At 42.1% G+C, this 27,080-nt stretch overlaps 2 protein-coding genes across 3 annotated transcripts in view; one reads left to right on the top strand and one right to left on the bottom strand.

Annotated features, from left to right (window-relative positions):
• Window positions 1-1,298: 1,298 nt before the first annotated feature.
• Window positions 1,299-13,558, top strand: RFC3 (replication factor C subunit 3). Its single transcript, XM_075742016.1, has 9 exons — window positions 1,299-1,457; window positions 3,706-3,843; window positions 5,021-5,088; window positions 7,848-7,945; window positions 9,494-9,675; window positions 9,921-10,057; window positions 10,183-10,281; window positions 10,834-10,903; window positions 12,604-13,558. The coding sequence occupies exons 1-9, from the start codon at window positions 1,371-1,373 to the stop codon at window positions 12,793-12,795; spliced, it is 1,071 nt and encodes a 356-aa protein (XP_075598131.1). The 5' UTR covers window positions 1,299-1,370; the 3' UTR covers window positions 12,796-13,558.
• A 10,193-nt stretch (window positions 13,559-23,751) lies between these two features.
• LOC104632033 (putative tRNA methyltransferase 9B) overlaps window positions 23,752-27,080 on the bottom strand; it is a 43,499-nt gene continuing 40,170 nt past the window's right edge. For both annotated transcript variants that reach the window (XM_075742014.1, XM_075742015.1), the window contains one exon: window positions 23,752-25,179. In XM_075742014.1, the coding sequence (XP_075598129.1) occupies window positions 24,140-25,179 (1,040 nt within the window). In that variant the 3' untranslated portion in view covers window positions 23,752-24,139. The remainder of the gene's footprint in view (window positions 25,180-27,080) is intronic.

Here is a 27,080-nt window from a genome sequence, read left to right as displayed (position 1 = left end):
GCCTCCTTCAGGTGCCTCCATCTGCTCTGGTGTGGGGTCCTCCACGGGCTGCAGGTGGAATCTCTACACCCCCTCATCCTTCCTCCATGGGCTGCAGGGGGACAGCCTGCTTCACCATGGTCTTCACCACGGGCTGCAGGGGGATCTCTGCTCCGGCTCCTGGAGCACCTCCTCCCCCTCCTTCTGCACTGACCTTGGTGTCTGCAGAGTTTCTTACATCTTCTCACTCCTCTCTCTGGCTGCAAAAGCTCTCTCTAGCTGTTTTTCTCTTTCTTAAATATGTTATCACAGAGGCGCTGATTGGCTTGGCCTTGGCCAGCGGCGGGTCTGTCTTGGAGCCGGCTGGCATTGGCTCTATTACAGGGGAAGCTTCTAGCAGCTTCTCACAGAAGGCACCCCTGTAGCCCCCCCACCCCTTGCCACGCAAACCCAAAACATGGAAATATATTGTTTGCTAGCCAGAAGCTGGACACCAGTGATCTGCAGCATAGAAGGAGAAACATTGTTAGAAAAATGGGAAGACTGGAGATATTCCCTCCTGAGTGGTCAGAAATTACTGGGGGACTGTCAACTCCTCCTGGGCAGAGCTGGGTCCTGACTCACCCTTCTGTTACCGGCTTTCCCAAGGTATATGTGCAAGTGCAGTAGCTACGGTATATATAGTACACTTTCAGATGGAAGTGGAAACGCCACAGGATGAGGAAATATGACTATCTGAACTTGCCTGGTCTTACACCAGTAACTGAATACATTGCCTGTGGTTACAGAGGACAGAGCCAGGCAGAGGCATGCCAAAATACCACAAGGAGAGGATCAAAAGTTCCATCAAGAGAAATTTCAATTGGGCATAGAAGAAAAAAACCACAGTGAGAGTGGATAAGCAACAGAATATGTTGTCCACACAGTGAAAACGTGAGTATCTCCCTTTTGGGGGATCCAGGGTTTCCTGCAAATAGCCAGAGATGCGCACGCGGCGTTCCCTGGCGCTGCTGGGTGCGTGCCCAGCGCCATGACAGGGTTCCACACCGCCATGCCCGCCCACCACTGATTGCAGCGGCTGCCCCGGGACCACGAGCTTTGCAACATCACGCATAAAACCTGACAGGGAACAGTGGGAAAAACTGTCATTTAGGAGGGAGAAACACCCTCTGCCTAACGCCGGCCAGGCACACCCAGGCCGAGGCGCGGCCGTCGGGCTTCACACGCGAAACCCTGGGGGCGGGGCAGCAACTCGCTTCCGCTCCTTCCCCGTACGCCGCTGCAGTTTGTCCCTCGGCGGCCGCCTTATCGGCCGCTCCTCCCGCCGCTGCTGGCCGCGGGTGCGCGCGCGCGCGGGGGTTGCGGCAGGCGGCGCGCGCTTTTCAACCGCCATGAGCCTGTGGGCAGACAAGTACCGGCCCGGGTCCCTCGGCAGGCTGGACTACCACCGCGAGCAGGCGGCGCAGCTCCGCAACCTGGTGAGGGGGCGCCCGGGCCCGTCGTGCGGCGCTCGGCGGCCTCCCCGGCGGGCTCTGCCCGCTGCCGCCGCGGCCTCCAGCCGTGGCGGCGAGTGCCGCCTGAGGGGAGCCCGCCACCGGGCCCTTCTCCTCCCCTCAGCGGGGGTCCTCTAGGAGTCGGGATTCCGCGGCCCGTAAGGCTGCTCCTGCGGCTCTGCAGGGTGGGGACGGGGAGCTTTCCCTCGGTGCAGGGCCTGGTCTTCGGAGGAGCTTCCCCGCCGAGCGGTGCTGGTGGGAAACTGGGCCGCTGGCAGCGTGCCCCGCTGGGAGCATGGCCTTTACACTCAGGAAAGGGCTGCGAGGAAATGAGGGGCTTGACTTTTTCAGGAGTGATGTGTGTCCGTGCTTGCTGCTGGTTTTTGGCTGAGAATGATCAGTATCCCTGAGAGTAGGGCTTATCTTGTTTCCTTAAAGTTAGCTGAAGTTTTTAAAGTGAGCAAGTGGGAATTGAAGTCAGGACTGTGTAATTGCTTGGATGTTAAAGGTTTCCTCTTCCCCCCCCCCCCCCCCCCCCCCCCGTGATATTCTGGCTTTTCTTCACTAGACTGATTCACTGTCAGTGTTTCCCTATGACTGTTACATTTAATGTTAGTTCTGACTGAAGTTTGGTTGGAGGGGTGTGAGGATGATGAGGGGACTGGAGCATCTCTCGTATGAGGAAAGGCTGAGAGAGCTGGGGCTGTTTAGCCTGGAGAAGAGAAGACTAAGAGGGGATCTCATCAATACCTATGAACATCTAAAGGGCAGATGTCAAGAGGGTGGGGCCAGACTCTTCAGTGGTGCCCAGTGACAGGACAAGGGGCAACGGGCACAAACTGGAACACAGGAAGTTCCACCTGAATATGAGGAAAAACTTCTTCACTGTGAGGGTGACCAAGCACTGGGACAGGCTGCCCAGAGATTGTGGAGTCTCCTTCTCCAGAGATACTCAAAACCTGCCTGGATGCGATCCTGTGCAACCTGCTCTAGCAGGGGGGTTGGTCTAGGTGATTCCAGAGGTCCCTTCCAACCCCTACCATTCTGAGATTCTGTGGATGTCTTCCAGGTCATGCTTTTTAGCTTTTCAAGAAACAAACTCCTAACTTCATTTAAATACCGACTGTCTATTGCTTGTTTGCCCAGATTCAAGGCTTGCAAATGAAATAACAAAGTACTTTATACATATATATATGTATATGCGTGTATATATACACACACACATATATTTGCTTTTGTCGTGGTTTTACCCCAGCCGGCAGCTGAGCACTACGCAGCCGCTCGTTCACTCCCTCCCCATCGGGATGGGGGAGAGAATTGGAAGAGTTAAAGTGAGAAAACTCGTGGGTTGAGATAAAGACAGTTTAATAGGTAAAGCAAAAGCCGCGCACACAAGCAAAGCAAAGCAAGGAATTCATTCCCCACTTCCCATGGGCAGGCAGGTGTTCAGCCATCTCCAGGAAAGCAGGGCTCTGTCATGGGTAACGGTTACTTGGGAAGACAAACGCCATCACTCCGAACACCGCCGCCCCTTCTCCCAAGCTCCTTATAAACTGAGCATGACGTCGTATAGTGTGGAATATCCCTTTGGTCAGTTTGGGTCACCTGTCCTGTCTGTGTCTCCTCCCAACTTCTTGTGCACCCCCAGGCATCCCGCTGGCAGGGCAGTGCAAGAAGCAGAAAAGGCCTTGGCCCCATGTAAACACTGCTCAACAATAAGTCCATAGAACAAAAACATCTCTATATTATCAATGCTGTCTCCAGCACAAATCCAAAACGTATCCCCACACTAGCTACTATGAAGAAAATCAATCCTCTCAGCTGAAACCAGGATAGCTTTAAACTTTGTTTTTAGTATTTTTTTTACTGCGTGTAGCTTTTTTGTAGTTGTTACTCTAGAAATCCTGGAAAGTATTTAAATGCTTTAATATTATTTATAGTATTTAATTATTTATAGTATTTAATTTTTGGTTGTTTGGTGGGTTTTTGTTTGAGCAGTGAGGTGTTTGGAGTTAAATGAGTTACATATGGTCTTTGGAAAAAGTACGATGTTCTGTAGGAAATATCACTGCAGGAAAGCAATACAGCAGTTCTAATTCTAGGTACGATGTTGTGACTGAGCTGCACCTGGAAAAGTCATTTCATGTAAACTTGGGCGAGAGTAGGCCAAATACTCTCTTACAATAATAGTATTTTCCGTTATATCTAATTCATCTTGTTGTTTTGTGTTCAGGTTCAGTGTGGTGATTTCCCTCATCTGTTGGTGTATGGACCATCAGGAGCTGGAAAAAAGACGAGAATAATGTGTTTGTTAAGGGAATTGTATGGTGCAGGAGTGGAAAAACTGAGGATTGAGCATCAGAGTATAACGGTAAAAAAACCTGAAATCTCCCATCTGCTGCAAAATAATGTCGATTTGTATATACTGATATATTTCTACTGTGAGGCCTTTATATTTGTGTTTTTAAATTTTTTTCTTCCACTCAGTATCTTCAAGCTCTCTTACATAATTAATCAAACTAGTTTGGTTACTGAAACAAATGCTTTTCCAGATATTCTTGTTCTTTAGGTCTTCAGAGTGAGAGGATGTGGGATATTTTTTTGTTGTTTTCTGTGGTTATTCGATGGCTTTTATGTTTGGTGTTTTCTGTTGTGGGTTAGTTCCGCCCCCCACCCCCAGTTTGGACAATAGCATGTGTTGTAATAGACTAGCTTTCAATTAGATATATAGAATTTAATTTGTCTGTAGAAGTAACGCTTATTTTTTAAGTGATTAGCACTGCTCTTCTCATATATGCAAGTTCTAACTTGTTTTCTTATTCCCACAATGACCAGTTCAGGAAAAAATAGAATTTAAATTATATCTACTTTGGTCTTAGACATTTGATTGATTATTATTAAAAGGTTATAATATCCATTCAAAATCCTTGTTGTGGATTTCTTAACCAGCAAGGGTTTATCAACGTTTATTGATAAGTAGGTTATTTTATGCTTGCTTTTTAATTCTCAGTAGTGGAACAAATATAATACTTGGATTGGATGATAGCAATAATAGGGTACATGTAACTGTTCAGACCCATATTCAGTGGTGATATAAATACTAGTGTTTTCTTTAAACCAAGTATAGACTTGAAATCTTTTGCCAAGAGAAGTGAACAGCCTCTTCAGGCTCGTCCACAGATTTTCCCTCCAAAATTTTTCTTTGGAGGGACAAGTTATCAGTTATTTTGAACTGCTGATTCTAATAATAAGATTTCTTGTTAGGAAACTCAGTAACTGGAGTATGCAGTAATACTTACTATGTGTTGCTATAATAATCATTACTGTTATTATTCTACAGGCTTGATGATGTGTCAGTACCCCTTTTCTCCTTTGGGGATCGGGCTGGGGGGATAGGAGATGTGTAAGTCTAGTGTCTCGGCAGTTCTTTGATCTCTGAGACTTTTAGTTTGCCTGTGACCTAGGCAGTTGTAATCTGTAAGATAAATTCATGCATCAGATTTTTAGAACGCTCTTTCTGAAACGTAATATGCTTACTTTCTACATAGGCACCTTCTAAAAAGAAAATTGAAATTAGCACCATTGCAAGTAATTATCACCTTGAAGTTAATCCAAGGTAAGTGTACAGTAAAAATGTCCCACTTCAAATATAAGCTGGTAATATTGCAAGTGGTTGCAACCTGGGTATATAAGGGCCTGATTGCCCAGTTTATTGCCTGAGGAAATTAGATAATGGTTTATGTGTTTGGACTGCAAATGGGAGCATGGAAAGGATTTTTAATTGAACAGCTCTAAATGAACAAAGTTTGGATGGCTGTATACTAAAGACAGTAATGTTCTGCATAACTAGCCACGTAAGCATGCTGATGTTGAGTACTGGGTAACAAACAATTCTGGATTCATAGGTTTAACCATTTAGGTTGAAATTGAGAACTTTTATTTGAACCAACACCCCCATATTGTTCTCTCACAAGTACAAAAGTAAAGTGATTTGAAAGTAAGCAAGGTTTATCCAGTAACTCTTAAAATAAAGAGTTCAGAGCACTGGAAAAAAAACCATCACAAAATACTGGGAATCCTGTCATGAGCAAGGTCAGGTGTTGATTTAAATGACAGAAGCTATAATGGTGTTCTGTATGTTGTCTTTGACAATTGTGAAATTGCTGGTGATAGTTCACTGACCCAAAGTAAATACTTGTATTTACCTGAAACTCTTTAATGTTGCTTTAAATCACATGAGAGTAAATGTCATTGTGCACTGGGAGGCTTTGGTTATGTTGGCTTTTTTGTCTGGGTTGTACTTATAAGAGAATGTGTATCCTGAAGTAACTTTTAGCTTTGTGCTTATTGCTAAACCTTTCTCATGTTGCTCTGCATTTTAGAAGCTATTCTCATGGACTGTGTCTCCTTCAAAACCTTGTTCTGCAGCTAATCTCTGTGTATTGATTAGTGAATATCTGCTGGAATTCTAATACAGACCCAAATAATTAAAGCTTAGACTTTTATTGGTAATTAACTGTTTGAATATGTCATTTTGGTCATATAAAATGTCTGACCATTCAGTCTTCTTCTCTGATAACCTAATACTACTAATACTTCTATTACTCTACATAGAGTACTTTTAGCTTGAAACTTATAAAATAATTGCATTTAAAAATCCTGAAAATGTAGAACTGCTGTATTGGTTATTGTATATAATAGTAGTGCTGAGTTTTGATCATGACTTAATATATTGATCAATATATTGATTCAAAGTGATCAAGCAATTGTGAAGTTTATGTCTGACCATACAGTGAACCTGCATGTGCTGTGCTATATATAGTCTGTGAAGTTTGAATTACAGTACTGTGAAATCATGTTGTGCATCTTGAGTAACATGGAGCATAATAAATGGCTACCAGAGAAAGGAAATTAACTTCTGGGAAGGACTCTGCAGACATTGAATTTATTATGGAATTTTATTAGAGCTGTTCTTTTTCCTCCAAAAGGAGGATATTGTCTGAATTCCAAAGTGTTGTCTGCTGGTCACTTGACTAGCTTGGGTAGATGCTTTGAAATGGGTTCTTTTGTAAGTGGGCAATGAAAGAATAAGGAACAACAAAAAAATCAATGTTTGTGTGGTAACTGCCTTTGTTCATTGTTTTCTCGGAATGTTTGGTGTGATCACATAACATCAAGGATGATCTTTCTCCCTGAAATTATAACTCTGGGTTCTCTGTTACTGCAGAGAATGACTTATCTTTAAATGTTAGGAAGCTATTTTAATCACTTTCGATTTCCAAAAACTGTCCTAGCTCATAAGTGGAACCAACTCGTTTTGTTTTGCTTTTTTTTTTGTGCTGTGATCACAGGTCAGCTCCCTTGCTGAAGGACAGATCTCTGCAGTCAAAGTCAGCATAGCCTTTTCAGCAGATTGTGAACTGTTGAGCCAGTATGCTTCTGTACATTCTGCTGCTGCCTCCTTGGCAAGAATGGAGGAGGTCTGGTTGAGTAGTGACTAGAACAGGACAGATAAATGCCTTTTTCATTTCCTTGCCAGGGAAATATTGCAGAGCTACTGCTGCCTCTGTGAAGGTAGTAGTCTGGGGATGCTAAAGTGCGGGGTTTTCCCCCTCTTTTTCCTTGTTTTTTCAGTAATCTAGCTTGCAAGTCAGTCCCCAGTGGTTGTCAAATCTGAGTCAAGCTAGCTGAGCTACTAACCTGGGGACTGAGAAAGCTGTGCAGTGCCACTCTAGGGGATAGTAAGGAGAAGCAGCAGGAAGGAAATCTAGTATTTCCCCATGTTTTCTTGCCTTCTAAGCAGGAAAATGTTAACAATTTGTGCTGTAATAGTATCTGAGTATCAATATTTTACTACTAACTCTTTAACTTCACTGCGTCTGCCATTCAAGTTTACATTAAGCGTATAGGTTGTTCATAGCATGACATCTAATTTTCAGGGGGAAAAAAACCCTATGCATTTACATCAGTCCTTGGAGTCAGGTGTCCTATTATTTTTCTTCCTGTAATGGGTAAAAATGTTCACATTGCATGTCTTTGCCCAAATCACAAGTAACAAAAGTTTAGATTTCTTATACTGGAAAAGTAAGTTCTAATTCAAGGAGTTAATAACACATTTGACAACAGTTTTACTGCTTCCCAGTATGGTGCTACTAATCCAGCTGTGCCTGCATAAACTTGGGTTTGTTTTTATTATTGGGAAGGTAACTTTCAACAAGGTATTTGTGTTGAGCTTAATTCTAACCTCAACAGTTTCTGAATTCTTTTGGCATTCTTTGTTTAGTCAGTTGACCAAGAGGCTGCTTAGGAGGTTGTATTTTTTATATGCAGCATAAAGTTGCTTTAAATCAAGTTTTATTCAAACTCCTGGTACAGTGATGCAGGAAACAATGACCGTGTAGTAATTCAGGAACTCTTGAAGACAGTAGCACAATCCCAACAACTTGAGACAAGTACTCAACGAGATTTTAAAGGTGAGTAAAACCAGTTAAAACCAGTCAAAGTACTTTTTAAACTTGTTTTTCAGAGATTTCAGCTGACTGTTTTGTTTGTACCTGTATATTGCACGAGAGCACACATGAACCTTTCCCAAACTAACCTCCCACTTTTCTTCCACTGTGGAAATATCTTGAGTGGTTAAATACTTGGTATGAGGTTGTCTGTTGTGTTTGTTTTGTAGGAGGACAGGGTGTAGTTGAATGACTGTGGCTGGGCAGAGGGAGCTGGGATTCCTGCTGTCTTTTTCCCAAGTCTGCCATTGAAATGCATTGTAACGTTGTTTAATCATCTGCGGTAGTTACTGAACTACTGAGGCTTAATATTGAGTTGAGGAGCAGGATAACCTTATGGCAAATGATGCTGTGTAAGTTAGGTGTTGGCTGCTTATTTGTAGTGTTTTGGGGGACAGGCTATCTTAGGCAGAAAGTTTAGAAGCATTTTATCTGTAGTGTACTGACACTGGGTAAGAAAATGAAGAAGGCTTTCACTGAGTTCTCTAAGACGTGTTGCTACAACTGGCTTATTTTTCCTCCCCATGACTAAATTGAAAGCAAAATCAGAACTATATAATGAGAGATTGAAGGAGAGAGGAAATCTTGACAGATATAGTACAGCAGAAATTAGTTGAAAGTAGTCATGAATTTAGTACTTTGTCTCATTTTCCTCACTGTTCTCAGGAAATACTATATTTCACCTAAGCTGCTAGCCACTGATTGGCTCTGGCAGTTATTGATGTATATATCCTTACAGCAGCAGTCATACCATGCACCTCAAAGTATCTGGTAAGCTGGCTGGTCTCCTTAGGCTTCCTATATAACCAGAAGAGAAATGGGAGAAGAGTAATGGACTGACTTGTTCCTTTAGGCTGTTTCCCTGCACCATTCAGAGTACTGAAATGAGTTGCCTATGGAGGAACCTGCAGAAGGTAGCTGGTCAGGTTAACTGCTTGATATTAGGTGTCTCCTGACTGTTCTGAAGCATTTTTGAAACATGTTTTTCTTTTTTTTTTTTTTCCTTTTCGTTAAAAGACCATGGAAAGGCACTGCAGCTACAATAACAAGGCAGCTTTCTACTACTCCTTTGTTAAGCTAAGACATTGGCTTTTAAATATAAAATGTTTTGAGGGGAGTCTTCAATGAATCTGTGCTTTTTGATATGTCCTTATGCCATAAATTCTTTTGCATTTCTTACTTAAAAATTCCTTTAAAAATTACTGTTCTAATTATCAAAGTGAAAGCTTCTACACCTACGAGGATTATTTCTTGGCACTGAAGTGTTGCAGGCCCTGCTATGAAGAAATTGATGTTCTAGGACATAAATATAGGGTGTGAAGGAGCAGAAGATTATACAGTCAAAAGGCACGCAGGTTGTCTTAATCTTTATTTTCCTGCTTGTGGAACCACACTGCCTTTTTCTGCTTGTGTCATTTATTTTGGTATTGTTGCTTGTAGGTCGAAGTACTCATTTTCTTAGAAATACTTGATATTAATAAAAAAAATCCCCTATTTTTAATACCTTTTCAGTGGTACTGTTAACAGAAGTCGACAAACTCACTAAAGATGCTCAGCATGCTTTGCGACGAACAATGGAGAAGTACATGGCGACCTGCAGATTGATCCTGTGCTGCAACTCCATGTCAAAAATTATAGGACCTATTCAAAGCAGATGCCTGGCTGTACGAGTGCCTGCTCCCAGCATTGAAGATGTAGGTTGAAACAGAAGCAGAAAGTAGTTATTTAAAAGTTCTTAATAGATTAATATTTCATAAGTCCACAGCAGAACTTGGCTTCCACAAAGTGACCTAGTTTTTCTTTGTGGTGGGTGACTTGTCAAATATGTCTTATGAAATACTGGTCTGTCTCTGATCCAGAAGTGTTTCAGGCAGGAGAATCTGTAGGTGCTAAACTGTTTGTTAAATGTTGCACTCCCTGCTATCTGTTACCCATCTAGATCTGCCATGTCTTGTCCAGTGTGTGTAAGAAAGAAGGCCTGACTCTTCCGCAGGAACTGGCTCAAAGGCTTGCAGAGAAATCTGGCAGGAATCTTCGGAAAGCACTACTTATGTGTGAGTCCTGCAGAGTACAACAGTAAGTCACTGCTAACAATTAATGTAAATTATACTCTGAGACACATAAATGAACTTACTTCTGAGGCCTTGTTAGAATAGGTGACAGTTTGATTTTAATTTTTTTAAAATATTATTCTTCTGTAGATATCCTTTTACTGCTGATCAAGACATTCCTGAGATGGACTGGGAAGTTTATTTGAGAGAAACCGCAAATGCTATTGTCGGTCAACAGACACCACAAAGGTAGGTGAATGTACTTGCTTGCAGCTATAAATTATATTTTTGGTGTATTCCTGAACCTAAAAAAAAGCTTATATTTTTAAAAATGTGGCATCTTTACTTATATGTAACTTTCTGGCATTTCTACTGGAGCTGGTACTTTGCAGCCAGAGGAATTGAGCTTTAAAATTACCAAAGGAGGCTGAATAATGAGCTTCAGGAACTGAAACAATTGTTGGTTTTCTCTGCTGAAGCTTTGTAATCAAAACTGAGCATAAGCTTAGTTGCATGTTGTGCTGTTGTCTTTTTTTTTTTTTTTTGGAGGGGGGAGGTGTATGTGTTTTTCTTTGGGTTTTTTTTTGTTTGTTTAGGTTTTTTTGGTTTATTTAAGGCTTCTGTTTCACTAGTGTAACAGACCTTTGTAAAAGAACTGGAAATGAGACATCATCACTTTTTTAAAGCACATTAGGAGATGCCCCCTGTATCCATCTCTGTCTCATATATGTACAGCCTGTGAAAACACATTAGTATGCTTTGGGGACATACTTCTGATGTTTTGTGGTGTCTTTCCAACAGGCTTTTAGAGGTCCGTGGACGGCTTTATGAGCTCCTGACACACTGCATCCCTCCTGAGATTATAATGAAGGTAATTCACCTATCTAGCTCTTAATCTATTATAAGTATTAATGCTATGACAGTCTCAATTTGAATTTAAAAAAAAAAAAAAATCCACCAAAACATAGCTTTTCATCAATATTTGCATAATTTGCTATGTCCTTTCCAAATAGATGTGAGTGACCAAAAGATACTTTTCTCTTGTGTTTCTTTCCACTAGAGTAACCCAGGTAGTCCAGATTATTGCTCTGAAGCAGTAATTAAAGACCTTGTTCCTCCAAACACTGATACATCACATTCACTTCTCTTGATCCTCAGTCAATATACTAGACTGTTTAGTTAGGTTCATGCCTAAATATATTTAGGCATGTTGGTTTTGAGTTGTGTAGATTTTGAGGGCAGGAAGATTCTGTTCCTGAATTTGGAAAATGTAAATATATAGTTTATTTTTGTTGCAGGCTTCCCTGTTCACACTTGTGTTGAATGATTTAGTAAAACTTGTTCTGTGTAACACAACAGCAGTATCGTAGCTGAGTAAAAACAAAGGAGGACATGCTTTGTCCCCCTGAAGGCTTCTCAGGCCAGTTCCTGTACTGAGACATAGACATTTTTTATGGACTAATTTTGATATGGTTTGTTTTCTTTTGTAGAAGTTTTGTTGTTATAAGTTCAGTATTTGCTATGTCCTAGTAGAGAGGTTTGCTGAAAGATGCTAGACCAGCAGGTCTCTTCAAAACAAGAAGTCATCTTGGAGAAATAAAGCAAATGGGACGTGCATGTTTTTATTTTAGGCAAGATAAAAGGATGCTGAAGACAACTAGAGCAGAACAAAGATTAAAGCTAATGTTTGCAACTTAAACCGACATGGACTTTACCATCAGGCATAATTACAAGATAATGAATTTCTTTTCACGTTAACTGATTTCTGCTTACTGACAGTTTTGGTAGTTAGATGTTTTTTTAACTTTCCTTTCTTATGGTAGGTTAGTGGATCCTGCATTGCCCTGTTTGAGGACTGTTGTCAGGCCGAAGGTGGATGTTCCTTACCCATTCCCTCTTCATAAACTTGAAATCATCTAGAGAGACTTCTCACTTAATCCTGACCATTTTAATAGAGAAGGATTTGCAATTATTTTATTGCTGTCCCTGATCTAAAAGAATGCATTTTTGGTTGGGGTTTTTTTTGTGATGACTCAAATATTGTTGTAAAGTATCTGTGTCTGTCTACGCATAATATGTATGTAAATATAAACACATATACTTAAAATTTAAATAAGCCCTTTCCTTGTTATTTATTAATGTTGGTTTTGTGCTCGATGCTGTTGAGATAGCAAGTGTATTGAAATCACTTACTTCCTGTCTTGGTAAAAATTCTCCCCAGGGCCTTGTGCCTGCATGCAGTAGAGGTTATAGTATTTGGAGATAAGGGTCATTTATATTCTTTATTAAGGTATAAGTAGTTTCAATACATGATTTTTTCCATCTGAGAACACATTAGGTAACATCTGTTTTGACATGAGGAATTTATCTTGAAAGAAAGTTCTGAAGAGACATGGTTCCATGAATCTAGTTCTGTCAAATAGGTGGTGTAATGATTCTTGAATGTCTTTTCTGTTGGATTTGTGAGTGAACTATTGGTCATAGCTTGGCTGTTTTCTGAGGAATGAAGTTATCCTCTTAACAAAAAATATGTAATTTTTCAAATACTGTTCTGTTTTTTTTCCATTTTAGGGCCTCCTGACAGAACTTCTAAATAACTGTGATGGACAACTGAAAGGAGAAGTTGCACAGATGGCAGCCTTTTATGAACACCGCCTGCAACTGGGCAGCAAAGCCATTTATCACCTGGAAGCATTTGTAGCAAAGTTTATGGCAATTTACAAGAAGTTTATGGAGGACGGACTAGATGACATGATGTTTTAACTCTGATGCCCAAACTTGTACATAGAATGTTGTATCATGCTGCCAATAATGTTGCAAACATTGTCTGCTTGTCCATACTTGATTGCATGTGGGTCTAGTTCAGAGGCAAATATTTTATTTTTGCCTTTGAACACAGTGAACTAAAGAGTGTTTGTTCAGTTTTAGAAACCAGATGGATTGTTTGACCGCCACAAATCCATCTTTCAATCCATATGAAATACTTTCAGAAGAGAGAACGTGGATGCTGCATGCTCACTTTTTGATTGTTCCTGGGCAAGGCTGTAAGCAAAAGATGGTTTTTCCATGTTGTGGTAAGTTCCAGTTGAAGCGTGTATGTTCTGCCTACTGATTTGTATTATCTCACTGTTTGTCTGGCTGCTTTTATTTTAGCCATACTATTTTCTGTGCTGTACTGACACAGAATGGTTTTTGAGTCTTGTTTGTAAGCAGTCACATTGAAATTGCGGATGAGCAATGCTTTTGTGTTGTTCGTTACATGTTGTCAAACTGATTTACATTTTGTTTAGAAGGAATATATGAAGCAAGGCCACTTGCTGGCTGATGCTTTCAACATACATAATGCTGTTCAGGTAAAGATTATTCCTTTGACTGTGGTTTAACCCAAGGGTAAGGTTTCAACTTTTAACAAATATTATTTCGTTTCTTAAAATGATGCGACATTTTTAAAATGGCAAAATAAATTGTAAAAAATAATGGCCAATAAATGAAATGCTGAATTAGTGTTTTACACTGTCTGCGATTACCTAGGTATGTGCGTTCATTTGCTTTGATGTAGACTGTCTGTCAGAAAGGTAGGATATACCCACTCTCTCGTAAGGCTAAAGGGAGCCACTGAAGTTTTTAAAACAAAACAACCCCCAACAAAAACAACAACTAAAATCAACCAGCATGAAATAATAAAAAAACCCAACCACCATGACCTATGCCACTTTATGCTGCAAGTCTTTCACGTGTTATGCCTATGTATGATGGTGCCCTAAAAGTGACTGAATTCATGCCCTTTCTTATTTCATTCTGCTAATTTAGGCTATTACTAGATAGTATTTAAAGTGAATTAAATACTGTTTCTCACCTTTTTTTTTTTGGTGGAGAAAGGTTTAGTATTTGGGGATTTTTGTGTCAGAGCTAGTTATGCATAATGGCAGTTTTTTAGAAGCTAGGGCCTTCCCTCTAATAATTGATAAAGAATCTCACTGCTTATTAACTCTCATCCCCTTGACAATGTACAAAAGGCAGCATTAATCCTTGAAGAGGGAGTGTTGCTGCTGCTTTCAGGATCTTGACCACCATGTGTGGTGTTAATGCACAGCTTGCCTTCAGATTCATTCTCAGTGAGATGGTGCTGGCCTGCTTCATGCTCAAGTGGTCTTAAAACTGAAGAAGCCTAGAAGATGGATTTTCTTTTTTCTTCCATCTGTTCTTGTCACCCAAATCCACAGCACTGGTAGCTTGACAAGGTGTGAGTGTCTAAACTGTCAGAGATCCTAGAAAACCATTAAATTAGTGATAGTGGGAATGAGTATTTAAATCCATTACAAAGATAAGCACAAGAGTGGTAGAGGGGGTATAATTACTGCGTGTGCAAGTTGCCCCCCCTTTCAGGAGCCTAGTCTTACCAGTTTTTAAAAGCTAAACAAATTTTACCATTTGCCTACTACCAGTATAACATGTGATGAAACAAAAGTGTGAGTTCCAAAGATGATGAAACACTCTCCACACCCCCCTCCAAAAAAAAAACCCCTAACCAACCCCCCCCCCCCCCCCCCAAAAAACAACCCCTGCTGATCTGCTCTGCCTCTGTCTTCCACAATCTAGAACACACAAAATTAAACGCATGGGCACAGTATCTCATCAGTCTCTGTGCATGTTTGGTTTTTTTCCTTCCTACAGTAATTTTTAAAGCACTTTCGCCTTACTATCCGTAACAGGCTTGCCAGGGAAGTGGTCATGGCGCCAAGCCTGTTGGAGTTCAAGGAGCATCTGGACGATGCTCTTAATCATATAGTTCAGTTTTAGGTGGTCCTGCGAGGAGTTGAACTTGATGTCCCTTATGGGTCCCTTTCAACTCAACAGATTCTATGATAACGATCAGTAAGTGGTGTGCTTTCTTTGGGAACGCGTTAAGAGGCTACTAGCCACCTCAGGGGCTGCTTCCCCCCCCCCTTAGGTAGCTGTGGCACTTGCGTAGAGGCAATGTGGTGCAGAACCGAGCTGGACTGCGCTGGAGGAAGCAGGGACCAGTAACCTCATCCCTCATGCTGCCCACTGATGAATGGGGCTGATGGCAATGTATGAGCAGATGGCTGTCAGAAACAAAAAAGTTTTCTGCCATTTTTCCCCTCCTGAGGCGACCATGTAACCCTTCTCCCAGAAGAGCAGAACCTTTGCTGGATAAGCATCTCCCACAGCAGGCACGGCTGCCTCCGCAGCCTGCGTGCGCACAGCCCAGTGACAGCGCTGTGCTGGACCTATGCTGAGCACTGCACACCTGATTCACAGCTCAAGTGGGAGAGGCAGACTTTTAAACACTGAATAGCACAGGACCAACCTCTAGATGATCTATTTCTTCAGCTGATTTCATCTTTTGAGACCTGCTTAGAATTGCTTCCGAATTGCATGCTGAGAGGATTACCCTTGCTTTCATCCAGTGTCACCTTCTGCTAGTTCCAAACGAAAACTCCAAGCTGCTCCCACCCAGGTGGGACTTAAGCACTGAAGAAGTCTAAGAGGTTGCAGAGGAGTCAGCTTCATGCTAGCACAGAAAGCCAGAGGTGAAACGATTTTTTAAAAAATGACCAAGAAACTAAAGATAGCAACTACTTTAGTTAAAACTTTCTCTGCTCTGCAAAGATCAGCTGTGCAAAGGGCAAGTCGTGCATTCACACTTTATTCCCTGCTTTTGAAGTCCAAGTGTTAACTCCTGTGGGAAATGTTATTTCTAGAATCACATTATTTTTAAACATCCATGGTAAACCACTCTTCTTAAGCATTAATTGTAATAAACATAATCTGATTGAAAAATTGATTTTTATTATTTTGTTAAATAAATTCATAAGAGCAAAGCTGACGTGAGGAACGTCCCCTTCTCTAGTACCCTTATACCTTGGCTATAAGGTAAGGTAGATGATAAGAGTTCATTAGCACAAATTTTCCTTCCAGTGCAGGGAATCCAAGATTATTACAGTTCACTGATATAAAATAATAGCTGTAATTTGTCTTGTTGGAAACAGCTCTGGTATGCCTGAGCAGCCTTTAATCCTTCTTACTTAACGTTTTATGCCTGCGCTAACAATTAGTGCTGTAAGAATTTGTTGCACTGGATTTCAATCAGTGACTCAAACCAAAACCCAGAGATGTAGTCAGCTAAACGAAAGTTGTCTTAACGTGACAGTGAAATTTGCTTCTTGCTCTTGAAGGCCGACATACTTCTCTTGGATCTTTATTTTTCATAGGGAGAGAAGGAACGTAAATACATAAGCATGCAAAAGAAATTAATCTCTATTGTCGAATGTGCCCTGCAGGCTAATCAGTAGTACGTTGTGCAAGTTGCATGTCAGGAATTAGCTGCACATCCAAAATGACCAAGATGAAAAGAGTTTGCCATTAACTTCAATATGTTGAGGAATTGACTCAGAATTTTCTTTGTCATCAAAATTGAAGTTATTTTCTGGCCAAATTAACTAGGACAACTGGGACCTAACCCAGTTTTGTTGGGTTGGGGTTTTTTGGTTTTGTTTTTAAAGCAGTAGTTGCTTTGCTTGTCTTAAAAATGAGCCTATTGGCAGTTAAATATTCCCGTAACAGATTTTCTTCTACAGTTGTGTACAGTCCATGTGCTGAACTTCTGGAAGAAATTGTGTACTCTATTTCAGCAGTCCCTGAGCTAGTAAATATTGTCCCAATCATTTCAGTGTTAGGTGGCATTTCAGTGGGGATGGGTTTGGCATCTCTTAAATAGGAGTGAGACATAAGATAAAACAAGTAGAAGGAGCCTGAAGCACATAACTTCACACTGACACCACTGCTCCATCTGCTTTTCTAGCAGAGGTGCTGGGGTACTCATCACCACCTCTCTTCTGGCACCTTCTTGGCGCTGATCTTCAGCCTTGTCCTAAACATGGAGTAGGTGTTAGCCTTTCACTACGGAGCCTGTCTTAGGAACAAGATGTCATCTAAAATGCTGGGCAACAGCATTGCTGTCCTCTGCTTCCCTGCAGTAACACAGTGCTGGGGGTGTCCTTGCTGCCACGCCAGAGTGCTCCATCAAAATCAGTCGTGGTCCTGTAGCAATGCCTGTGGGTGGCTTGGCAAGACAGGAGAACCTGCAGCTTGGAATAATGGCTGTTTTGCTGTGTCAAGGGAAACCTCTGCCATTGATACAATGAGGTACTTCAGCAGAAACGTGTCCCTGATAGCCCATTAAGTGACATTCAGCTCTTAATCAAAATTACAACTTCCTAGTCCCATGGAAGTCCTGCAGTTACTTTTAACTCTTTCTCAGGTACCACCTCACAGAAATTAATCAGTCACTGCTACGATTTTTCTACAGACCTTTCAGCGTTATTCCCAAAGTAGTTTCATGCCATGATAACTGCTAGAGTGCAGGTTCCTAGCTCCACCTTGTGCATGCTGCCTTCTGCCCAGGGTCCCTTCAAACCACATCTGCACTGCCCTTGAGATTTCTCCTCCTTTTCAGGTCCCCTTCCCATCTGGTTTGCAAAGAAGGTTGAAAATCTGAATTTCCAAGAATGAAGGCGGGTGGAAACAGCCAAGAGTCAGTTTGAGAGTGGCTGGAGACAGGTAGAGGTGGTCAGCTACCAGAAACATGAAGACAAGGTGGGGGGGTGGCTTTAGACACTTGAAAGACAGCTACAAGAGAGATGCCTATCTGCTTGGGACCCATCTACCTAGGTAGGGATCTACAAATATCCCTTGTAGGACATGAGCAAGGGTCCTGCTTTTCCGAAGGGTGGAGTAGAGCTCTGCAGTGCAAAGCTGGAGCACTCAGCCAGAAGTGGGAGACCTGGATTCTGCACTTGCTCCATCTAAAGAGATTTAAACTAGGGTGATTCATTTGGTTTCTAATTAATAGGTTTATTTTAATAGTAGTTATTAATGCATTTTACTGTTACCTAGCAGTGCGTTTAGGAGGAAAGTTACAGGTTAAAAATAGCTGTTAGAATTCTGCCTCATCCATGATGGAAATAATTTCTCTTGTGTATTGGTGGCTGATCTGTTTGATGGTGTCCCTGCCTGTCCCACCCAACCTGTCATTTGAAACCCCTGCGAGATTTGCTGAATTGGTGGTCTGTACAGCTGCATTTGAGGGAAATGGGAACACTGGAATCTCTTAAAATAGCAGCAAAAGAGCAAACTGACTGTAATTTCTGAAAATGGTGGTCAGTGAACTAGTTACTGCCTAATATTGGTAATTCAAATCCAGCTCACTCACCTGCCTTCCCCAGCAGCCCATGGGGTTGGCAGGGCTCAGGAGGGGGTAACTGCACCTCTTTCGCTGATGTGCTCCACTGCAGCCAAGGTTCATGGGCTAGAAAGATAGCAAGCAAAAGGGCCTGGTTTGGTGCGTGAGAAGGCACTGAGGAGGGCAGCAGTCCTAGGACATGTCTATGGCTACTGTATGCTCAAGAACATAAAAAGACAAGGCAGTTTCTACATGTTTCCCTGCCCTAAACCATGAGATCTTCCCATAGATCTTCCCATAGCCCCAGTACTTCTTCTCCCTGAAGCTCCAGGCTGCTGTGTCCATCAAACCACCCTGCTTTACAGCCACCAATGCCCAGGTCCTCCTGCCCAGCAGAGTCGATGCTTACCAACCCAGACCTGCTGTCTTCTATTCCCTAGCATCCCAGAGCTCCTTTTTCCATGAGGACACCCCAAATTCAATAGCTGTAATCCCCCAACCAGTCTTAAACCTCCTTCCTCTCAAACTTCCTTACGCCTCCTTTTCTGCCAGTCTGGCACCAGAGTTGCCCCTTTTTGCCCCCAGCCCCCAGCATGTACCTGTCCTCCAGTCTTGTGGGCAGCAAACCTTGCCCAGGATAACAGTTCTTCAGTGACCTCTCCTGTGAAAGGCAAGGTCTGGCTCCTGCCTCTGGTGCTTTAGGTTGGAAGGGACCTCTGGAGGTCATCTTGTCCAGCCCTCTGCTCCCAGCAGGTCCAGCCACACTGGGTTGCTCAGCCCTCAATGGTTGAGGTTTCCGTAGCTCCAAGGACAAAGAATCCACCACCCCTCTGGGCAGTCTGTTTCACTGCCCTCACAGGGAAAATATTTTCCTAATTTTCTAATTTCTAAAAATTTCTAATTGGAACCTTCCTTTACACATTTGAGCTTGGTCAGGAGATCCCCACTCAGCTGTGCTGGCCTTCTGCCACATCTGCTCAACTTTCTGCATGTGAAATGAGTGTTCCTGTGCTTGGAAGAGGTCGTGCTACAACATGTAATAGATCAGCAGGGTGCAGCAGAAGATATTTTCAAGTTTAATTTGCAAAGCTGTGTAGAGATACTTGGATACGGAGGTGAAGGGAAAGTGCTGGTGGAAAAAATAAAAAGCTTCTGGTCTTTATCAGTAGGAAGCCTGCATTTTACTAGCCAGACTGGTTTTGTGGAAGGTGCCTTTTCTGTTCACGTTCCCATAAAGACTCTATAGCAACTCTGTCCTGGCTTACTGTTAAAATACCTTTCTTGTTTTTTTTTTTTTTTTTTTTTTAAACATCTTTACAAGCCTCTGTATGCAGTTACAAAGAGCAGAGTTTGGCTATGGGGCAACTGAAGACTGAGAGATGGAGACCTACTATTCTGCTCCCTCTCTTGGCTGACCCAGTGTTTCCCCAAAAATTTTTTCTTGTTTTTGCCTAGGACAATTTACTTACTTTGCTATATTAAATGTGATGCATTTAGTTGGAAGCCTGTGACAGCCAGGGAATGGCACAGTTTCCCTACAGCTAAATGTTGCCAATGTGGGCTTTCACTGCAAGCAAGCTGGTGTTCTTTTTTAAACTTGCAATAGTATGTTCATGTGAAATGATTTGTTGTGCCAAATTATGAAGGCGACAATTAGCACAGTCCTGGTCACAATGAGATCTGAAAGACAAGCTAGTAAAGCACACATTTTGAGGAATCTATGGAATATTTTCTGTGCTTTTTACCACTTGGAATCCTTCTGCAAAATGTTTTTTTCAGTGTTGAGTGAGAAGGAAGGAAGGAAAGGAAACCAGGACCGCCACCAAAAGGAAGAAAGAAAGAAGTCAGAATGACAAAGCAGACAAGGACAGATCCTGGGGGAAGACAGGTATACTCACTAATTGTATTTACATTTCAAAGACGAGTTAACTGCAGTGTTCTCAATCATACCCTACACTTGGGTTCCTGGCCACACACCATGAATAATAAATGCACTTTGGAGGGTACAGTAAGTGACCCAAAAGGCTTCTTCCACTTTTAATTTTACGGGCTATCTTAATTTGAGAGGTCAGTACAAATGCCTATGGTAAGTGACAATTTTAGGCCAGTAATTACTAATTAAGACAGAAGGCAAGATGCTGGCTAAGGCACTTTCAAATAGATCACAGATAACCTTGCAGGAGCTGATTAACTCAAACAGAACACCTCCTTAGGTGATAGCTACCAAATGATACTTGGAACAATTTTTAAAATTAAAAAGGATGAAGGAAAAGGATTTATGAAACTCTTGGCTGAGTTTTCTCTGGAGAAAGAATTTTGATAATAAGTGGGATTAGCTGTTTGCCAATTAGCAGACGATTAGAAGAAAGACATTTACCCAGTGGGCAAAAATCTTTTATGACAGACTCACACTCATCAAACCTGTTTATGCCAAAGGAGGATAAACAGTGCTGTGCTCACAGTGCCTTAGCTCTAGTGATGTGAGCAGCACTGGCTGCTGCTACCATGCCAACTTCATGTGGGCTGCGTGCGACTCGATGTGACAGTGCTTGATGTGGCACACACAGAACAGAGGACCCCAAACTCTGCTCGTGGATCTTGGGATGGCTGTGGACAATTTCCCAGGGGTCCACAAAAGAAATTAGGAACAGCACAGCAACCGTCTGTTGAGAAAACTGAGAAATCTCTGACCTTGGGGAATTTTTAGGGACCTGCAAAGAAAAGCAGGAAGACATTGGCTTTATTAATATTAGTATCTGTAAAGGTGAGCATCACTGGTAGATCAGAGAGAGTGTCAGACACTGGAAGCTCTTCTGAAAGTGTCCCTGGGACAAGTGAGGCCTCAGATGACCATAAATTCAGAGTGGCAGATGCTGTAAAGAGGAACTGAGCTAGGCTTCTGCTTTTTGACTTTTTTTTCTCCAGCTTAACAATGAATTTTTCTGCACGGTTCCTACAAAATAGGAATATGTAGGCAGCACTGCTTGGCCAAAAGACAGAGTGGGGAATGAATCTGTCTGATTTTTACTGTTGTCCGTGCTCCTTTTTTGCATGATCAGAATTTAAAAGGTTCCTAGGTAGGATCCATCTCTCCTAACTGAAGCATCCAAGAATCAGTGTTTAAGGCTGAGCTCCTCTCTAAGCCCCTTCCACAAGCAATGGAAAGAGATGAGCAGGTGCTGAACATGAGCTCTGTAACCCCAACGGCTCCTCAAGGTGTATTTCATGGTTCATCCTCTAAAGGGGCTATTTCTTGCCATTAACACTGCAATATGGAGCACAAAGCTAGACTTACATACAGATCTACAGTCTAGATGCCTAAACGAGGCCAGAAAAATGGTACCTTTCTATTCTAAAATCAAGGTCAGAACAGCAAAGAGCACAAGAGGAAAACAAATCAGGACCAAGCACGGCTCAGGAGTGCAGAGCATTTCCCTGCTATATCCCTTTGTGCAAGGCAGCGCCTGCCCTGAGGACTACAAATCCAGACTGTGATGTAGAAATGAAGGAATGAACTCAGTCCTGGTTTTGCTCCCGGCATCCTGATCAAAATGAGAATTTCAAATAGAGCTTATGGCTGTATAACATTTGTGACATGCATAAATGTGAGGAATTATTAATACATGATCCTTCCAACCAAATCCATGTTTTTACTTTCTTTCCCTGCGTAGTCAGGGCCCTCTCCTGGGGCAGCTTCCTTTGCAAGAGGTTGAATTTACTCTGATCCCAGGAAGCACTTGGCACCCTCCGGAGGCAACCATCGTGAGTGGAAGCCATCCTGTGTGGAAGCAGGTCTAACACCGAGGCAGCACAAAAGAAGGTTCATCCCAAACAAGGACATTCACTCCTTGTTGAAGGGGACGATTGCTTTTAGAGCCGCTGACAGTTGCCCAGAGGTTAAAATTCCTTCCAGTTAGGCTAGTACTGTCCCCGTGACATGGATCTCGTTTGGGAACACCTGACCTGGAGCAGGCAGACCAGGGGTGTCAGCAGTAGGAGAAATCTAGTGGTGACTCACTGCACCCTAGGGAAGAACTGGAGATGACGAGCACCTTTAGTTGAGGGAACGCTGGAGAAGGCTAAAACCTTCCAAGAGGACCAGTCAAGTTCAGTTAAAATACCTGTGTTCGTTTCCAGGAAAATTAAACATCAGGTGTGCTTGAGGGCAAGGACTGGCAGCTACGATCAAAGGCATTTTTCTGGTGCGTTGCGTGGGTTATCAGCCCGTTGAACTGTAGGAGCAGACATGATGGACAGGCTTAGAGCTGCAAGGTGCTGCTGCTGCTTAGTGCAACCTGAAGCTGGGCTGAAAAATAGGGAGATGCCGTCAAGTCCTTCTGGCAATGCAAAAAAGTGCACAAAATGAAGGGAACAGTGCCATCAGAGCCGAACAGCAGCTACACTTTGTGACTGAAAATTATTTTCTTCACTCGCACAATGATACTAACATTTAGGCGAAAAAAAGGAACACTGCAGAGGCAGTCATTACAGATGGAGGAGACTGATTAGGCCCTCTAGCTTTTCCACCTGAAAATACAAGATGTACTGTGATACCACCGATGTGAACTCCATGGGAGGAAGTAAAGGAAATGTGATTACAGATATTATATCCAAATTGAATTAAAGCTGCACTAAAAGCCTCGGATTACTGAGCAGTTCCATGCTATGTTTGAAAACATGATATGCATCTGCTGCTGACACACACGTAAAGAACATGCAGGGGCTTATTTCTCAGAAAACTAGTTTGATCTCTGACTTGCTGATTCACAAATCCACAGAAACAAAGGCAGGAAGTAAAATTACAGACAGACCTCCCTAGCACATAAATAATCATCAGCAAAGCAGACGTGTTGTTTGGGATTTTTGCTTGGTTTTCTTCCAAAATTTTACTCTACGTTGCACCCTTATGCAACGTTAATTACCTCAGTTTCTTTATCTATAAAAGTCGGATAATGACTCTGATATTCTTTGCAAAAGGCGAATCTGTAGATAAAAGCATTGGTATTGCATGCTGATGTTAATAAATATTTTCTCAATTGACTAGTGGTCACTGGAACACTTTTCTGTGCTATGCTCATTCACTGTACAGATTTAAATGAGATATTAAATCCTTCTGACACCTCCTAGTTTTGCTGACAGGGAGAAAGAGCAATCCAGGCTTAAGCACACATGTCAAGCTCACTTTTAAAACTACTTTTTTTTGGAGGGGGTCACGTAGTGGTATATACGGAGGCAAATATCTCTTTGCTTTCTTGGCTGTGACTGCTACAAGGCAATGAAAAAGATCTCTAGACTATGACAATGTGATGAGTAACTGCCTCTGCCATGAGGGCTCTATACACCTACTAATCCTCATAAAAGACTGTCTGTCTCGTATGACTAGAAGTATCATACAGGGTGACAAAGTGAACTGTAGTAAAATAGTGCATCTTTCAATTACTTCCCGTGTTATGTTACATCAAGTGGCAGAGTACAATGAATTTTAAAATAAAACGTTGACATGAATGATTATATAGTAATAAATGAACAACAAAGACTTTTAATGCACATGTAAAAAATAATCCAGCAATCACCTTCCAACTGTATTTTACCTATTTTCAAGCAACAAAACACAGCTGGCAGCTGTTTATTAAAAGGGATCTGTGTGCTAAAACGTACTCAGTCTGAAATAATAACTCTAGAAAAAAAATTTCAAGAGATGTATTTTAAGAACAAAATCAAAGAAAACAAAGTCATAGAACCTGAGCGTTTTAAAGCACTCTCCTCCTCGTACATACCCCTCTTCCCCAAAACCAACCCAAGGCTATAAAAAGCTTCAGGAAAGATTTTCAAAGGCGCTGAGCTTTCAAAAGGAAGAAAGCCCTGAAGTATTCTCTGTGCATTTCAATAAGGAAATTTCCCCTATATCTTCCACACTTGAGTCTTCTCTGCGATCACGCACCAATTGGCATGGTCAAAGTATGAGTGAGTAATATGTAGCTCAGGAACGTGACGCTCTATCAGCTCAGCCAACTCCCCTTCTTTAAAAACGTGGTAGTACCTCAACCATGCCCCACCAGGACCCGTCTGCTGTCTTCTCTGCGTGGTCAGGGCGCACTCATTGACTGCTCTCTGCAGCGAAGAGCCTGTTCTCCTTTTGTTCTGAGGTTGGCAGAAAGCTCCTTGTTTTGGGTGATGGTCTATTTTAAGTTGTTGTCTGACAGCTAATTCTTTCTGATGTGAAATCAGGTCAGGTAAACAGACTCCGCTGCAACCGTGAATAGTATCTGCAGCCATAGGGAGCTGTATAGTTGCTTGCCCTAATTCTGAATAGCAGCTTCTGAAAGCCTTCGAGCAGCGTGACATGGGCAGCACAGGTTTAACAGCTACTTCAAAAGCCGTTATATTTTCAAAACTCTGTTTGCAATGTAGAAAAAAGTTGGAAGCGCGTTTCAGAAAGCCCCACTCTCTGTTTTTTTCAACTTTTTTTTCTCTGTTTAATTCATTCAGCTGAACACCGTAATTGCAATATCTAATGAGCTCTTCTTGGTGCCACTGATCACCCACATCTAATACCGAGTCAAGTGATCTTGAGAACAGAGACCATCTCAGAGATTTCTCTAACACCTCACATGATGCTTTTTTCTCCCCTCCACGGGATGCACTCCTCACTGTCCTGTGTACCTCTGAAGTCCCATCCAACTTATGACAGGGCTGGTTCAAAGCCAGGTCTTTGTCCTTGTGAAGAATTGGGTTTTGTACTCCACGTGAGCAAGGCTCACGCGAGGAGCAGGAAGGAGGTGAAGGATTCCAAGGAACAAAGACATCTTGCTTTTCAAATCTTCTCCGTTTTTGCTCCATTGCCCACACATATATCATTATCTGGCCTCCTACTCTCAAGATGCGAGCCATCTCTTTTATTGCTCGCATGCGCCTCTCTTCTGTTGAAAAATGGTGAATCACTAGAACAGAACAGATAAGGTGAATAAGTATCCCTCGAGGCACTAATGAATACAGAGTATAAGGACAAGGACTGGCTCTGACACACTGGCAGCTGGTGGTTTGCACCACAGGAATACCTCATTTATCTTCCATTGTGCTGCGCATTATTGTACTATCTCTAACATGTGAAAAGAGGTCATAACACACTGACTTACTTTAAAAACACAGCAGAGTGATTTAGAAACACTGAAACAAGTGACACCTTTCAGATCAGTGATAAACACCACAACAGTCTTGTTTTCTCCATGCAAGGCTACCACTTGGTCAGCGGCAAAGCAACCTGGCCCTTTTTTACCCTCACTTACTGGTCATCTGCAGCCCGAAAGAAGCACTTCTGAAAGACTGAGGCCATACATGGTCCTTGCAACAGCTGTGCTAGTCATCCTGCTGACGATACCCATTAAAAATGGACTGGGTTAAAACTGCCTGACCGTTTCTCCTCCTTTATTGACAGACGCCAGTAACAGAGCAGGAAAAATGAACCGTCACTATCAGCCTGGGATGCATTTAAATCCTCAGCACATGGGTGAAAGACACTTAGTCAATTAGCATTTGTCTACTTCTGCCATTAACTAGCATCATGAAAACAAAAAATCAGATAATCCCACTCTTGCTTGATAAGCCCCACCGCCATACAAACACGCGTGACATGGAGAACGCCTCATAGTTATTATGATGGCGAAACTCAAGCAGCACAGCTTCCCTTGAGTCAGAACTGAGTTTACATTTGACACTCATTTCAATAAAAGTTTTTGCTCCAAAAAGGGCAATTGGTCCCCAGATTTGGTAGGAATTTGCCAAACGGCAGCTCTGCAGGTTGGCTCCTGCTCTCAGACTGCGCAGCTCCAGAGCAATCCACAACAGAAGTCGAGGGTGATCAGGGCTTGGTGCACAGCAGGGACTTCAGCAAAATTTCAGCTACATCGAATGAATGTTACATGAGAAATAAGAATAGGAAACAATCCTGGAACAGTGCTGGAAAGCAAAGGGCACATATTAAAGACGTTGGAAATGAAAAGCAATGGAATTAGTGATATTTGTCCAACTTTATATTTTCCTCAGTGAAAATGTCTGTGCCAGTTTGGGCAGATATTTATATGCATACCACTTCAGGTTACAACGATAAACTAATTTTTGGTTAAGCTGTTGAGGTGTTGGTTTCCACAGACAAATAAAAACTCTTTCAAGGGAAAAAAAAAGTGCAAGCTTTCGATTCTTTCTAGAAACATAAGTATAGAAAATGCCAGCAGAAGCTCTATATCTGCAGCCTCTTTGTGTCTGTCAGGGCGGCTATTCACCATCGGATCCATTTTGCCTCAGAAAAAGAGACAATTTAAAATTAAAAGAATAACAGCGTGCAATCCAGCTGAGATAGGAAAACACTCTCCCTGCAATGAATGATGCATTCAGAGCCTCGGCAGCAATGTGAGGATCAAAAGGCAAGCTTTGAAGAAATAGGGTCTTTTAACATTTAGTTATTCAGCTGCTCTGCCTGTAGGTTTCACTTGTTTGAGATGAACAGAAATCAATTCCAAAAGCTCAGGTCTTCTAGCACTAGTCGAGACATTGACATTGAAACATTATGGCCTTTTTAATTAAAAAGGTATCAAGTATCATTTAAGAAATTACAGAGTATTAATAAAATCTCATGCTGAGCAATACTTTAGTGTTGTCAAGATAAATTTGTCAGATAATTTTAAAAGCAATGGGTGATGTATTCCACTTAAAAATGCGTAACTCAAGGAAACAGAGCATCTGCATGGGGCAACATCACACTACCCTGAAATCACAGATTATGATGCGAGTTATTACACAATTGTTTTCAATCAAAGCCAGACCCGTCAGGCACCAGCATCACTGT

The sequence above is a fragment of the Balearica regulorum genome, chromosome 1 (assembly GCF_011004875.1).
Source record: "Balearica regulorum gibbericeps isolate bBalReg1 chromosome 1, bBalReg1.pri, whole genome shotgun sequence".
NCBI classification, from domain to species: Eukaryota; Metazoa; Chordata; class Aves; order Gruiformes; family Gruidae; genus Balearica; species Balearica regulorum.
The sequence above is the reverse complement of the archived record's forward strand: the minus strand, read 5'-3'. Positions and strand labels throughout refer to the sequence as shown.

Bases quoted from the DNA above. Each gene is read 5' to 3' on its own strand.
- RFC3 (XM_075742016.1), top strand. From the start codon at position 1,371: ATGAGCCTGTGGGCAGACAAGTACCGGCCCGGGTCCCTCGGCAGGCTG. The intron at 3,844-5,020 runs GTAAAAAAACCT...CTTTCTACATAG, and splicing joins TTGAGCATCAGAGTATAACG to GCACCTTCTAAAAAGAAAAT. The intron at 10,282-10,833 runs GTAGGTGAATGT...TCTTTCCAACAG, and splicing joins GGTCAACAGACACCACAAAG to GCTTTTAGAGGTCCGTGGAC.